General features: G+C 46.0%; 1 protein-coding gene across 3 annotated transcripts in view; it reads right to left on the reverse strand.

Annotated features, from left to right (window-relative positions):
- Nucleotides 1–15,317, reverse strand: part of THSD4 (thrombospondin type 1 domain containing 4) — a 429,219-nt gene that overhangs the window by 147,452 nt on the left and 266,450 nt on the right. The window contains exon 1 of one of the 3 annotated variants that reach the window (XM_081170530.1): nt 2,979–3,306. The exons of the other annotated variants lie outside the window; for them this stretch is intronic. Within the exon in view, the coding sequence (XP_081026656.1) occupies nt 2,979–3,050 (72 nt within the window). The 5' untranslated portion in view covers nt 3,051–3,306. Of the gene's footprint in view, nt 1–2,978; nt 3,307–15,317 lie in introns of those variants that run through there. 3 annotated transcript variants of the gene reach the window in all.

Below are 15,317 nucleotides of genomic sequence, written 5' to 3' on the forward strand. Positions count from 1 at the left end.
CTGCTAACCTAGGGCAGAGGTGGCCACCTACTTGGATGGCTTTAAAAGAGGATTGGGCAAATTCGAGGAGGAGGAGGAGGAGGAGGAGGAGGCGGCTACTGATGCTTACGAGCCATGATAGTTATGCTATAGCAGATATAGCCATGGTTGGCCACTGTGAAAACAGGATGCTGGACTAGATGGGCTTGATCCAGCAGGCTCTTCTTATGTTCTCATTTCCACATCCATTCACTAAAGGGTACCAACAATATCTGCTCTGCTGTGAAGGGACAGCTCCCTCAGGCCTCCTCTTCCTCCCCTGTCCCCTGGGGGCAGCCATTTCATCGGAGTGCCTCAGTGTGAGATTTGGCAAGAAGGGTTCACGCCACCAGCTTTGCTGAAAGACCAGCTGCATCAGGCATCACCTATCTCTGAACTGTGCCAGCTGCTCATTATAAGAAGAACTGAGGTGCCCCCCTCCCTCTTCTCTGCCTGTCCCTTTCCCCTTGTGTGTTGGGGGGGTGTTTTATTGGACTGTAAGCCAGCAGGCAGGGACTGTCTTGCTATAGTTGGTTGTATGAAAGCTGCTCTGAGATCCCTTTGGGCCAAAGAGCGGGATAGAAATGCTCTAAATAAATAAAATCAATAAACTGAATCCCCAACAAGAGAGGCATGTTTTGTGGGTAGGATAGGAGACACAAATGTTCACAAAATGCACTCTCTCCTTCCATTCAAGCAACGCCTTAGCTCTTCTGCAACTTTTATCATAGGTATGTTTACTTTCTTTTCTTTTTTAAAGCAAAGCAGATTCCGCTCCCCCCTCCTGCCCCCGCCCCTATTTCAGAGACAATAAAGCAGAGCCTGTTTTCACATTCTGCATGCTCTGGGGCCAGAGAGCTAAATGGACTGGGGAAAGTCTAAAGCATGTGGCAGCCGGTTTCCAGGGTGAAAACGTTCCATGTTGCACCTCCTCCTCTGGCAATTCATTTCCAGGTAAGAGCACAGCCCTCGCTTTAACGGATAATAAGGGGAACTGGCAACCCAACTCTGCTCTGCCGTTCTGGATTTGAGCTTTACATGGTTTTCTCAAGACCACATGTGTGCTCTGCGGTGACAGAAATACTTTCCATATGAGCAGCCACAGTCTCTCTCTAGCCAGGGCAAGGTAAGTTGGGGGGGGGGGCTCCAGCTAAGTGATAGAGCACATGCTTCTCATGCAACCCCCCCGGTATCTCCAGGGTGAGGGCTGAGAAAGACACACACAGCCTGGAACCCTGGAAAGATGCTGCAGTCAGTGTATGCAATCATGAGGCACCTGGATCAATGACCTGACACTGATAAAGGCTGCTTCCCATGTTCTTATGTCAGTCATATTTCACTGTTTGTCACCCATGGCTGTTACGGTATAAATCACATTGTGCTCTTGTGGGATAAAGCCACAGCTCAGTGGTAGAGCATCTGCTTTGCGTGCAGAAGGTTCCAGATTCATTCCTCAGTATTTCTGGGAGAGACCCCATGTGAAATCCTGGAGAGCCACTTTTGATCAATGTGAACTATAATGAGGTAGACAAGAGAGCCACTTGATTCAGCATCAGGCAGCTTCCTTTGTTCCAAGTCCATCTACAAATTCAGTAAGAAAAAAACCAGTGCAATAAGTTTAAAGCTCTTTAAGAGCAATCCTGGGGCAATGGGTTAGCTCCTGGCATCATGAACTTCTATGTACTCGAAATTAGTTCAGACTCTGCTCCCAGGTGACCTATGCATTTATATTTAATTACTGGTATATCAGCCAAGGCAATTGCCAACCCAGAAGGACTTCCAAATAAAGCTCTGGTTTCAGAAATTGCTGGACTGATTCATCCTGCATCTCCTCCACAGGCACACAGTATATGGCTAGGAGTGAAAGTGATCTTCAGCCTCAAGCCAGCTGCCGGAGGCACAGATGTAAGCTCAGCTCACTCCAGCAGCAGTGAAAGTAGCTGAGAGGAGCCTATAAAGCTGCTGGAAATGTCTGACAAGACTAACAAAAGGCAGAGCTTGAAAACAGAGTCTCTGTTCCTCCCAAGACTGACACTTTTTCACTAGTTTTTCTGCACACAAGACGACTTCTGTCCACTGGTCATTATAAGCAGACATAAATGTGTACTTTAATTGGACAACTACAACCAGCATTTTCATGGTAGTACTTAGAATAATCGAACCATTTTTTGTGGTGTGTGGTTTTCCAAATCCATGTACTAGATCTCTGAGATTTTTCATTTAAGTACGAGAACATTTGACATGGAAAGCTTGGATATTAAACACAAAGAAGGATGCCCCAATGATTTCAAATCATGTTGTCTTAAATAAATCACAGCATGTCTACTCAAAAGTAAGTCCTGCTGAGTACAAGAGAACTTACTTCCAGGTATGTAGGATTACAACTTCCATAAGAAACCATAACAATCAACAACAGTAACAGTAACTATCAAAAGTAACAAGAATCCAACTTCAGATATTCATTTCAATATGAATGTAACCAAACACATTCTAAATAAAACCACAAACATGCATTCCAAAACACAGGCAGTTTTCACAATTCCTTTGCTAGTGAATCCAAGACTTCTCAAAACATGTGGCAAGGACATGCTCATAACTAGAAGGGTTGGGATATTTCCCCAAAACAAGGTAACAAAAAGTAGTCATCAGCAACTTCCACCACACACACTTCTTCCTACAGAACCCTCTAAGTGCACAACTTTCACAGAGTGTTGCAAACTGTCCAGCATTTAAAGTTATTCCTACTGTTCTGCAAAGCAGAAAACACAACACACCTCTTCCTCAGACAAAGCAAGGTGAACTAACTTTTTGGCAGCTGGTCCTGTCCCTTCCTTTGCACTGATGGCATGTAGCACAGCCACCATGCAAAGCAACCTGCTGTCTTTTTGACAGGACAAGGTGGGACAGAAGAAGGACCCTGAGAACAGAGATGATTTCTGACAGTGTTACACTCAGCTTACCTCTTCTTCAGGTCTCGCTAGCCTCACAGCTTGAAAGTGAAGCAATGTCAATAGCAGGTAGCTGGAAAACATGATAACTGAACCTGAGAAGTCTCACAGGGTTGGGATCCCTTTTCATCAAGCACTAACAGCTAACAGATGGACTGGTCTCTCCAAAGTTTATCCTGGTCCTGCGCTGTTGCTCAGCGCATGTCTCTCTCCGCTGCCTCACTCACTCTGCTAACTACCGGGAGCTTCTGAGCTCAGCCACTCTGCTCTGAAGACAAGTGGTAAGCTGATCTTTTCATGTAATGACTTCTCTCTGCTTGGGGAGGGGGCTCATAGCGGCAGTGAGCTAAGGAAAGGGGTTGGGTTGTGGGTGTGTGTGTGTGTGAGTGAGTGAGTGAATGAGTGTGCGTGTGTGTGTGCGTGCGTGTGTGTGTGTGTGTGCGCGCGCTTAGTATTAAGAAGGGGAGGCACCAGGAAATGGGCAACAACAAGTCTGGCATCTGCTCCGATTTATAAAACTTTTAAGAAGCTACAGTAACTCCCCCACCCCTGCAAAAGGAATCTCACCAGTGCCTTATTAAGTTAGGCAGGCATGACTGGAAGATTGGAGGCTGAAGGTGCCTCTGGACAATTAAACAGTGAAAGCTTTTCAAGCAGCTGCCACTGCTCCAATTCCTTGCTTTCTCCCCTCCCCAACATTTCTAGGAAATAATCAAGTATAACTTATTGGGAGGAAATGCAGAAAACCCCAGTTTACAGATACCCTGAAAACCTAACATTTCTCTAGAGTAATACTAAATGCTGCAAGATATATACCTGCGTCAATGGTTATGCATCCCAAGCAGACAGCTTAGGAGAGTCATCAATTAGCAGCTCCTGTGCAATATCTTGCCTAGCTTCCACTTGTCCCAACTGCCAACTCCATAATAAAAAGACAGGTGTGGAATTGGAACTTGGCAGTAATGAACTTGGGCAGGGTGGGGAACAGGCTGAGGCCTACCACATCCACTCCATTCTTGAATTGGCCCAAACCAGCCACTGACCAAGGCTGTAACCACATGATGGAAAGCAGTTCTGCAACAGCCCCATAAGCCCCATATTCCCAGTTGCTTGTTAGTAACATTAGCACATACTCTACATAGGGGCTAAGAAAGCCAGTAGGGTCAATGTCAGCACCTATAAGTTGTGGGGATCTCAGCATCTGATGGGGCCACCAACCCCAAGTGCCCAGCTCCCTTTTATTTATTGATATGGATTTCTCTCCACTCTCAAGGTAGGTAACATACAGCTTAAAACAGCAAGCAAGCTACATAACACAGCACAATGCTGAATAACCAATTAGACTATACCAAGCAACAAGCAAAAGCAGCAGCAACGCTGGATTTGTACCCTGGTCTCCCAGGTCTACCCACTGTGCTGCACTGGCTGACTATTATCTGATGTGTATTCATGCCATTGCTGATTTGTTCAATTGTGTTATAAAATTTCAATAATAATAGAAAAAGAACAGCCAGTTCCTCATCTTCCCCAGGGCCAATGGAACAGAAAAGACAAAAACTCCCTTGCTACCACCCTTCTTCAGCTAGCTGTATGTGAGGTACCTCACGAGGAGGGGGCGCTCAGACAAGGACCTTTAAAGCACAGAGCTGTGCTTGGAAAGAGTACAGCAAAATGACAACAAGGTGTGGCTTCCCTAGGGAGGGAGTTCCAAAGTCTGGGAGCATCCACCAAGAAGGCCCTCTCCCACATCCCCACCAAGCGTACCTGGAAGGGTGGAGGGCCTCCCCTGAAGAACTCAAACCCTGGCAGGTTCATAGGAAGGAACACGTCTTTCCAATAGCTTAGATCTAAGCCATGTAGGACTTCACAGGTGAGAACTAGCACTTTGATTTGTGCCTGGAAACAGACTGGTAGCCCATGGAGCTGTTGTACCAAGGGAGTTGTCTTCTCCCTATAACCAGCCCTGGTTAACAAACTCACTGTAGCCCTTTGAGACAGCTGATATTTCTGACCCCTTTTCAAAGGCAGCCCCATGTAGAGCATGCTACAGTAATCCAAACGGGATGTAACTAAAACGGGATGTTTTAATGTGCTTCATTTTTAGTATATGTGCTGCCAAAGAGAGCACTCACATGCTTCATTTTTGACTCACCAGAATTATTTCCTTTTATTGTCTGCAGTACATTAGAGTGAACCTCTGAGGGCAGATGCCCAGCCTTTGGTCTCTTGAGGTCTGTGGACACAGCATTACACTGTATGCACCTATAAGTGGTTCAATATGCTTATAGATTCCGATGTGTGAGAAAGTCTTGCCATACTAGCATTGGAAGAGGCAGGGTAAGATGGGGCCCACGCCTTCAGTGCAAAAGCTAAATGACCATATTGCTGAATTTATTGATACAATTTGCATTTAAAGGCAAACCAACCTAATTCCAAAACAATACACAAACTGAAACACAACCATTCTTTAACATTTGCACTTCTCCAACTGTTGCAAGGCAGTTCTCCAGCCAAGGAATGTGTACAAACCCCCCATACACTATGAACTTATAAATGCATGTATTATTGAGAACAGCAAGCAAAAATGTGCTACATAAGGGGGAACTGTTTTGCCAAAATGCATTTATTGGGTGAAATTGCATACAATAATCTGCATATTATGAGAAACTCGCACTAAAATGCTGATTAATTTTCTTGAGGGCTTAAAAAAATTCACAAGCCAATGTGGTACTGTGAAGAACTGAACTTAAAATGGGGGGGGGGGCGGGACTGAAAGAAATCAGAATTGACAAATTCACCCACCTCTTCTTAAGATCACAATAAAAGCCTCCTAGATCAAGCCAATGGCCCATCTAGCTGTTCTTATGATGGCCGACCAGATGCCTGTGGGAAACCAGTGCTTTGCAGCAGCTGGAACATGGAATCCTAGAATTGTAGAGCTGGAAGAGACCTTTGAGGGTCATCTAGTCCAACCCCCTGCAATGCAGGAATCAACAGCTAAAGCATCCCTGGCAGATGGCCATCCAAGCTCTGCTTAAAAACCTCCAAGGAAGGAGAGGCCACAACCTCCCAAGGACTTCTTTTTACCATTAGAACATCGTCTTTATATGCAAGCAACAGGCCATTCTAACATTTTATAGCAACCGACAATTACTAAAAGTACACATTGATACAACAGTAAAACACAGATTTATAATGCTAGACCATATATCTATCTACTGGAAACCGAGCTTTATGAGTAATGGCTGAGGGAGCTGAGTATGCTTTGCTTGGAGAAGAGGAGACTGAGAGGGGATATGGCAGCCATCTTCAAACACCTGAAGGGCTGCCATATGGATGATGAGCAAGCTTGTTTTCTCCTGCTTCAGAGGAAAGGACCCAAACCAGTGCTTTCAAGTTGCAAGAAAGGAGATTCCGGCTAAATATTAGGAAGCACCTTCTGAAGATAAGAGCTGTTTGATAGTGGAATGGGCTACTTGGGAAAGGAGGGGGGCCACCTGCCAGGGATTCATGCTCTGCAGGGCATTGGACTAGCTGGCCCTCGGGGTCCCCTTCAAAGGCGATGAATCTAACAGGATTGTGGAAGGGGAGGAAGTGGACAGCATGGCACCATGTGGTGCAAAACACAGCTCTTGGTGGGAAGAAGGGGGGGGGGGAGTTGGCAGCAGGCATGATGTGTAGCCCGGCCTGGAGGAAGTGACGCAGATGGAACTGAAAACCACAATATTTTATGAGGTCACCGAAAGACCCTAATAGACCCTGAGGAACCCAGCATAATAGAATGAGGTCACGATCCATATTGGTGTGATATACCATATTTTTCTGTGTATAAGACGCCCCCATGTATAAGACTATTTTAGGGGACTCCAATTTAAGAAAATGAGGGGAGATGGCCCAGAGTTCTTTAGCTTGGGGGGGATGCCAAAAATCACTCACCAGACTGACAAAAGCTGACAATCGCACGCATCAATAAAGCCACAAAGCGTCTGCCCGATTGCCACCAGCAGCCGGCAAGCACACGCATAGTTGCTGCAGTGGAAGCCAATCCACAGCAGCCCTTGCCACAGCCACCAATCACCCACCAAAATCGCCGCTGACAACTTCCTGCTCGCAGCTGCAATGAATCGCACGCACCCTTTTATATCCATGTATAAGACAATCCCTGATTTTGAACATTATTTTAGAGTAAAAAAATCTCATCTTATACAGAAAAAAAGTACAGGGTGTTGGTGTGGGTGGGTGTGACTTGTGCACTTATTAGTACAGTTTAAACAAGCCACACTGTGGTTCAATAGTTAAACGTCTTGAACCTGCATTGCATGGTCTCCATTTGTATTTCATTAACACCCCCCCCTTTGGCAAAATAGCCAGGTGTGGACAACCGTGTGCAACAGTCCCAAGAATGCACAGGGCTGAGGAGGGAGCCACATGGGCTTTCCTTGTCTCAACCCAATCAGGTTTCAGTTTACTTCAGGAAATCCAAGGGTGAGTAGCTTAGCAAATGGATTACTCATGCTCTTAAAAAAAAGAAAAAGAAAGAAAAAAGGAAAGGGATGCATATGTTTAAGTGCTTTCCTGGATCTGGGGCTAGTTGAAGACCTGAGACTCTTTCCTTCAAGATAAATTCCCAGGGACTGCCCATGCCCAGAGCCTCGCAGTCTATAATACGGACCGCATGGTTATTTCGCTAGCCTGTTCCAGACTAATTTTCTTCACCTCCCCACTCTGCAGATTGTCGTAGTCCTTCCAATTTGCAAAACACACAACCTCTGGCTACGGCCATTTACTGGAACTTGGGTCCCTTCTATGTTATTTAGCAGCACCAAGATATCTGGCATGGAAGCCTGATTAGATCAACTTGCATATTTAAAGTTTTCCACCGATGGCTCCAGTAGCCCCCTCATCCTTCACAGTAGGAACCTTTGCCTTGCTCCAGTACTAGCCAAAGACTCCGTGTGCCTGTATTATTATTTTTTTTACGATATCTTTATTGTCATTGTCCCTTGCGGGACATTGTCCCTCTCCTCGTCCTGACTCTGGTGCCATGGGCCAGCCACTGTATTGCCAGCATGCTGGCGCATGGCACAGAGCAGCAGAGGAGGTGGCCTCTGGACTCCAATGCGCATGCTGCAGCTGCCACTGCTACCACCACAGCTGCAGCAGGAGATGCATTCATTGGAGGCCAGATCCTGTGGATTCTGCTGCCCAAGGCACCTCACATCGGGTCACCTCACATCGCCTCATGGGTGATCCAGCCCTGCTTCAGACTCCGTGTCATGATCATTGCTGGATTCTGGGATCATGACAGGTTTGGAGTGAAAGGGCGAGGAAACTGCCTTCTCCCCTTCTCATTTTGGGCAGGGCCCTTTCATTTTGGGGGTGGCGCTGAAACTCACCAGAGTTCTCTTATAGCACTTTATCAGCAGGTACACACCCTTTTCATCACCAACACCCCAAAATATATACTCAGTTCCAACAGATCCTGGGAGGAAATAGCAGCTGCCCCATTTTCTCCCAATATGCCTCCCAGAACTGGGAATTTTTGAGGGAGAGGGAAAGTGGATGTCAACCAGTCAGACCTCTGAGACTCAAATCCCCCAAATGACGTGGTTTGAAAATAGGTATACAAAGCAGGAGGGCCTTAGGTAAAGGTAAAGAGACCCCTGACCATTAGGTCCAGTCGTGGCCGACTCTGGGGTTGCGGCGCTCATCTCACTTTACTGGCCGAGGGAGCCAGCGTACAGCTTCCGGGTCATGTGGCCAGCATGACTAAGCCGCTTCTGGCGAACCAGAGCAGTGCACTGTTTACCTTCCCGCCAGAGCGGTACCTATTTATCTACTTGCACTTTGACATGCTTTCAAACTACTAGGTGGGCAGGAGCAGGGACCGAGCAACGGGAGCTCACCCCGTCGCGGGGATTCGAACCGCCGACCTTCTGATCGGCAAGCCCTAGGCTCTGTGGTTACCCACGTCCCCTAGGAGGGCCTTAGATTTGCTCAAATTCTTCCAAAATGTCACAAAGTATTTATGACTTCATTGGCTTTTCATTGTGCTAAAATCATTATCTTCTTTCCTTGCCCGGAAATATGGTTTAGATGCTTAGGGAGAAAGCAAGCAAGCAAGCAAGAGCTCCTCAGTTGCCACCTGCCTAGACTTGAGCTCAAGCATTTATTTTGTCTGGCCTGACTTCAATCTTCTGTGTTCTGATGACAGATTCCTGGTCTCCATCCCAGGTTCCCCGATTCAAAAAGAAAAAAACCTCCAACCTTCTCTCTCATTCCTGACAGCAGTGAGGCAGTGGATGAAGAACAAAAGCCCATTGATAAGACACTGGTATCCCTCCCCCAACCCTCCAATTTGACTACAAACAAGGGACAACCTCATGCTGAAATTACTTCTCATATGATTAAAAACCTGCCTTGTGCAGACCAATGTATTGTCATCATGGAATGGTCTCTTTTGAACCCATCTCTTCTCAAAACAAACCAGGAAGAACTTTAGTAGCATTCTATGCAAGTTCCTCACTTTGCTTATTCTGATCTGAATGCTGCAGCTCTGACCAGGACTGGCTCCAGGCTTTCATGGGAAGTGGGTGGGGCATGCTCCACAGTTTCAATTTCTAATGCTGGTCTACAACAATATTCTAGCAAAGGGCTCTTCATTATAACAGAGCATACTCTGGTTTCAGAGAAGGTGAGATGCCGCGTGCGCAGAGGAAGAAACCCGCACATCCTGGCGTGTTCTCCTGACAGGTTATTACAGCAGAGTGCTCCTGCACTCTCTCACAACAGAGAAAAAGTCACAAAGCCATTCATATTGCCATGAGGTATCTATACCTTCCCTCTTAAAGGTTTATGTCCACTGTCATGCTAGACTGCACCCTCTGCAGGACAGGAGGGTGTATCACAACAGAAATCCAGTGTGAACACGATAAAAGATGCCTTTGGCATATACCATTGAAGAGTTTACTCTCCTAACATAAGAAGTGACAGGCTGTATTTTGTGTATCATATCAGCAATGAGTAAACATGAAAAAGAGATAAACAAATCTGTGATGCCACCAGCAACATTTATTCCTCTAGAGATGCCCATTCTTCAACAACATCCAGAATCCAAAATCATGTATGCATAGAACATGCTACAGATAATAAAGTTTTATCTCCAGATACATTTTAATATCAATTTGTTGGAGAAATGCCAGGTTTCAGACCCCTGTACTTGCAAATGCTGCTGAGAGGAACTACAGAACTGCAAACCAATCACCAAATGAGCCCTTTGGCTGAAATCATGAGCCTTAATTGAAAGCAAGATCAAAACACACTGGATTAAACTTTGCACAGCTGGTGTAAAAGAACACCAATGCCCCTTCATCCCAAAAGGAAACATTAAAAAATAAGAACCAACAACAAAGCAAATTCCTAAGGCAATCTCCACACTGCAAGGAACCCAAAGAGAGCAGTCCAAGGAGAACTAATCCTGTTCTTATATTACTAATACATCAGGCAGCGCCTCAGGGGGTTCGTGGTCCTTTCCTACAAAGTTCTGGAATCACTGAAAGAGCCACAACTATTTCATAAGGTGTCCATTTTCTGTCCTTCCCTGGATGTATACAGACTATTGAAATCTGTGTGATTCATGCATGGTTAGCTTTGTTTCTTGCATAGCAGAAGTGGCCGTAATGCTGGCCAAGGTGTCAGGAGGTGTTGGGACTACCAACCAGGACACAATAGTTGGCATAGGCTGCTGCTGCTGCTGCTGTTCTTTGTGTCAAGCCTTCCAGGCTGTAGGTCACAGTGTTACCTGGCTGGTCAACTGCTCCCAAGTTCCAGAGTGACCTCACTAAAGCCAACAGTTAGGAACCTCTGGTGTGGAAGATATCTAGGTCAGGCAGGGACTGGGTAACAACTGCCTTCACTGCATCAGACCTATTCTTATTTCTTTTCTTACATTTACAGCATATCCCACGTTTCTTCCATCATGTAGCCTGGCAGTGTGCACGTGGTTTGTGGCCAATTACCCATCCAATAACTGAACAGACTGTCATAAATCCCAAAGAGACACTGCGGAGGGGCTGGTTGGATGAGGATAGGGGATGGGAGGAGTTGCCCATTGATGACCCTAGGGCATAGCTGTCAACTTTTCATTTTTCTTGCAAGGAATCCTATTCAGAATAAGGGAATTTCCCTTTTAAAAAGGGATGCCCTAGGGGGTGTCCCAGTGGGTTTGAACAGGATGCATTGGGGCTCTGAGAGACAGAGGAATCACCCCAGGAGGGAATTACAGTTTAGGAGTCAGATCCCAGGGAGGGTCCCAATGGCACAGTCCCCCTCCAGAGCTCTGCTTTGTCCCCCTCTTCTGTCACCCAGATAGCCTGTGCCTACTTCAACCCCCGGCTCCCATGCCAGTCTCTCCTCCAATCCCAACACCCTCTGGCACTGCTGGATCCTGCCCCTAGCCTATCCTCTCAGGAAAGGTCGGCCACTCTGTCTGATTTGGAGCTGCTGCAGCCACTTCCCCCATCGCCTGGCAAAGGAGACACCAGCACAGGACTGAACAGACGCCTCAGCCCTCCAGAAGCAGTTCCTGTTTGACTGCCCATTCCAAAGGACAGCAGCGCTTGCCACCCTGTGGCACCCCATTTCCTAAGGGTGTGTGTTGTTTGTTGGATCAACCACATCTGGAATACTGTGTCTAATTCTGGGCACCTGTCAGGGAGCCGACAAGGAGAACAGGTCGTTTTCAGATCAGAGAAAGAGAGTGGAACACTTGGCTAACTTACAGTTAGTTTCTTTATTAAGGAAGCAAAATAAAGAACACCCAGCGACTTCTAAAGGTTGCTCCTGTCTTGATGAAGCAGTTGTTTGGACTGGCTTGTAGCTCCTCCTTCACTCCCTAGCCCTCTGGGTCAGGCCCCTCTGTCTGCCTACGGCCAGCTCCAAGGGACCCTCTCTGTCTGCCTGGATCTTTGCTTGGCAACATGCAATGAATGTCTTGCTCGGGGAGCTTGCAAGCTGTCAGCAGTGAAGCTATCAGATTGGCTCTGTGAGAGAAGTGCCAAGTCTGACTCCTGTCCCTGCCCTGTGCTGGAGCACTTGCCTGTTTCTCTTCTTCACTATCTCTCAAGCTCCTTGCCTCCAGTGCTTCCCAGGCCATCCCCTCCTCTAGGGCGTGGCCGGTTTTCCACCACCAGGAGCCAGCATCCAAGTCCTCTCCCTCTGTGCTTTCCCTGGGGGACTCTTGGTCAGGTCAGGCTTCCATCACTCCTCCTCATCAAGCCAATCCCTGAGAGCACCACAATTTTAGAAGGATGTTGACAAGCTGAAAGGTGTGCAGAGCAAGGAAACAAAGATGAAAACCAAGCCTTATGAGGAACGGTTGAGGGAGCTGGGTATATTTAGCCTGGAAAAGAGGAGACTGAGAGGAGATATGCTAACCATTTTCAATATCTCAAAGGCTGTCACATGGAAGATGGAGCAAGCTTGTTTTCTCCTGCTCTGTAGAGTAGGACTCCAGAATGGCTTCAAGTTTCCAGAAAGGAGATTCTGACTAAACATCAAGAAGAACTTTCTGGTGGTAAGAGCTGTTTGACAGTGGAATTCTCTCCCTTGGGAGGTTGTGGATTCTCCTTCCTTAGAGGTTTTTAAGTGGAGGTTGGATGGCCATCTGTCAGGGATGCTTTAGTTGAGATTCCTGCATTGCAGGGGGTTGGACTGGATAATCCTTGGGGTCCTTTCCAACTTTACAATTCTAATATGCTATGATTCTTAGCTTGTTGGATCAAACTCTTAGCTTTCTTAGCCATGTATAAACCCTGTTGTGCATTTGAACCCCATTTTGCTATGTAAGCATTCAAGACTTCAGCATTCAAGATTTTGTACTCTGAATTTGAGTTCTTCATCCTCCATCCTTTCAGCAGAGTGATGGCCTCATGTGTCTTCAGGCCATAGCTGTAGCTGGCTCTGGCTCCCAGCTCATGGCACCTGGCTCTCTCTTAAGTAGTTCCTAAGCTCAGCACAGACACAAAGAGACCTGCTCAACCATGAGCCTTCAGTCTTGGGCAGTAACCCAGTGGGAGGGAGATGATTTGGCTGCCATTTTGTTGTAGTTGTGTTCTCATGCTTCTTTAAAGAAATGTTAAAATAACTTCCAGAAGCACAAAAGCTGATGAGTACATATTGCTTCTTGCTGAAGTACAAGCTAGCCCAGAAGCAGCAGTGTATTAATAGTAAGCTACCTCTTGTCACATATTTAAGAAACAAAGCACAATTAAGTTGAGTCAAATACAGATACAATGACAGCCAGAACAAGGGTCAGGGTGGGGAGTGTGGCCAAACAGCAGGTCTCTTACATGCCTGTTACAAATTATAATTCTGACTCAAATGCCAGAACAAATGCCCAGAATGACCCTTGTTTTAATTAACAAAGGAAACAAAGATGGGGCAATTCACCTAATGAAAATAATAATTTGGAAACCACTCCATCACATCTTTGTTTGGGGGGGGGGATTTATTGTGATTATCTATTCCAACACAGTATTTGTCTTCTGTTTGCCTTTGTTTTGTTTTGTTTTGTTTTGTTCTGTTCTGTTCTGTTTTGTTCTGTTCTGTTCTGTTCTGTTTATTTTATTTTATTTTTTGCCTGGACAAACATTATATTGTCCCCTGTGTGCATAATGCTCCACTGAGGACCTCTCCCTCTCTGAGCCCTCTGGTCTTCTAAGTTGCACTGGGAAAGCCCTGCTGAGACTCTCCATTCATGAGGTGAACTCAGCGCTCACTCGGGCCTTCCTAATAGTCTCTCTGATACAACTCTCTCTTCGATTAAAAGGTCTGTCTAAGTCCTACTCCGTAAGATGCCATAAAGCAATGCAAAGCTTTTGGAAGGCATTTCTGGAGCTGAAATCAGCAAAATGCAATTCTAGTTACAATCCTATGCATCCACTCCAGAACTTCCCGCATCTTGCACCTAGCAATTAAAATTAAGAACCCTGGAAATGATTTCTGGAGATTGCTGGGGAGAGCCAGTGTGGCAGAGTGATTAGAGTGTACAGCTAGGACCTCAGAGATCGGGGTTCAAATCCCCACTCATCCATGAAGCTCACTGGGTGACTTTCAGCCAGCCAGTCTCTCTCAATCTAACCTACCTCACAGGGTTGCTGGGAGAATAAAATAAGACGCACACACCAGTGGTGCCACTTGACACACCCTTGAAGGAAATGTGAGATATAAATGTGTGTCTGTGTATCTGTAGCATATCCAATTGTCTACCCAGTGAAAGAGAAAAATAAAAAGATGCTCCCAGTAAGGAAGAAAATGGACCAAAAGGCAAATGGAATGGAATGTAACAGGAAAAGTATTTCAAATTGATACTGTACAACCTTAGCAGACCTTGCCAGAAGTCTTCTGTGAGTGTAGTATGGGGGGAAATTGCTGGAAGTTTAAATTGACACAACTTTTACTCAACACAGCAGATCTTCTACAAAACATCTGTATTATATGCCCCAGGAACAAAGGTATATTGAATTTACAGCTTTGTGAGTATACAAAAGCCAGATTGGTCTTTTTAAATTGGACTCTCCCCGCCAGGTCGCCCACACAAGTTGTTTTTGAAATGGGCTGAAGATGCAGATTTACAAGGCTAGACAGGGCTTCTATACAATGTCTTTAACATCTGTTAGATGTCTACACTGAGTCAAATATGCAGACATACTCAGCTTTCACAGGAGGCTGCGCATTCCCCCACTCACTCAACCTGTTCCTAACAAAATCCCTTATTTCTTCGTCACAGTGATATTATTATCTAAATGACAATCTGCTCCCAAGCAAACCTGCTAAGGCTTTAAGAACTTCCCTGCAGGCCCTTCTCCAGGTAGCCCTGCTCCCCAGAGGACGGCCATTTCAGCAGTGGTGAGGAAGGGGTGAATTTATTTCCATTTTAGTTTCTCTTATTTTCTCATTTTCCCAATCTTCTACATCAGTTTGTGATGGGGGTTTTTCAAGTCCTTATGAAAATTCATCAGCATTTTGGTGCCAATCTCTCTTACTTCACACATTGTTGTATGCAATTTCGCCTAATATACACATTTCTGCCTGCTCTTACTGGTAATAACTTCCCATGTTTTCAAACAGGGGTCTTTCCTAGCGCTTCCTGGAGACTGAACCTGGGGCCTTCTGACTGCAGGCATGTAATCTATTCCTGATCCCTGTTCCAAAAGAAAAGTGGGGGCACAGCAGCCTGCCTGACTTCTAGTCATACTATTTCACCGACTAATCCAGTACTGGTACAGCTCCACAGGGACTTGGGCAGAGAGGCGTCTTTTCTGTCACCAGCTACCCAAAACATTTTCTAGC

This window comes from Podarcis bocagei (assembly GCF_964188305.1).
Source record: "Podarcis bocagei genome assembly, chromosome: 14".
In the NCBI taxonomy this organism is placed as follows: Eukaryota; Metazoa; Chordata; class Lepidosauria; order Squamata; family Lacertidae; genus Podarcis; species Podarcis bocagei.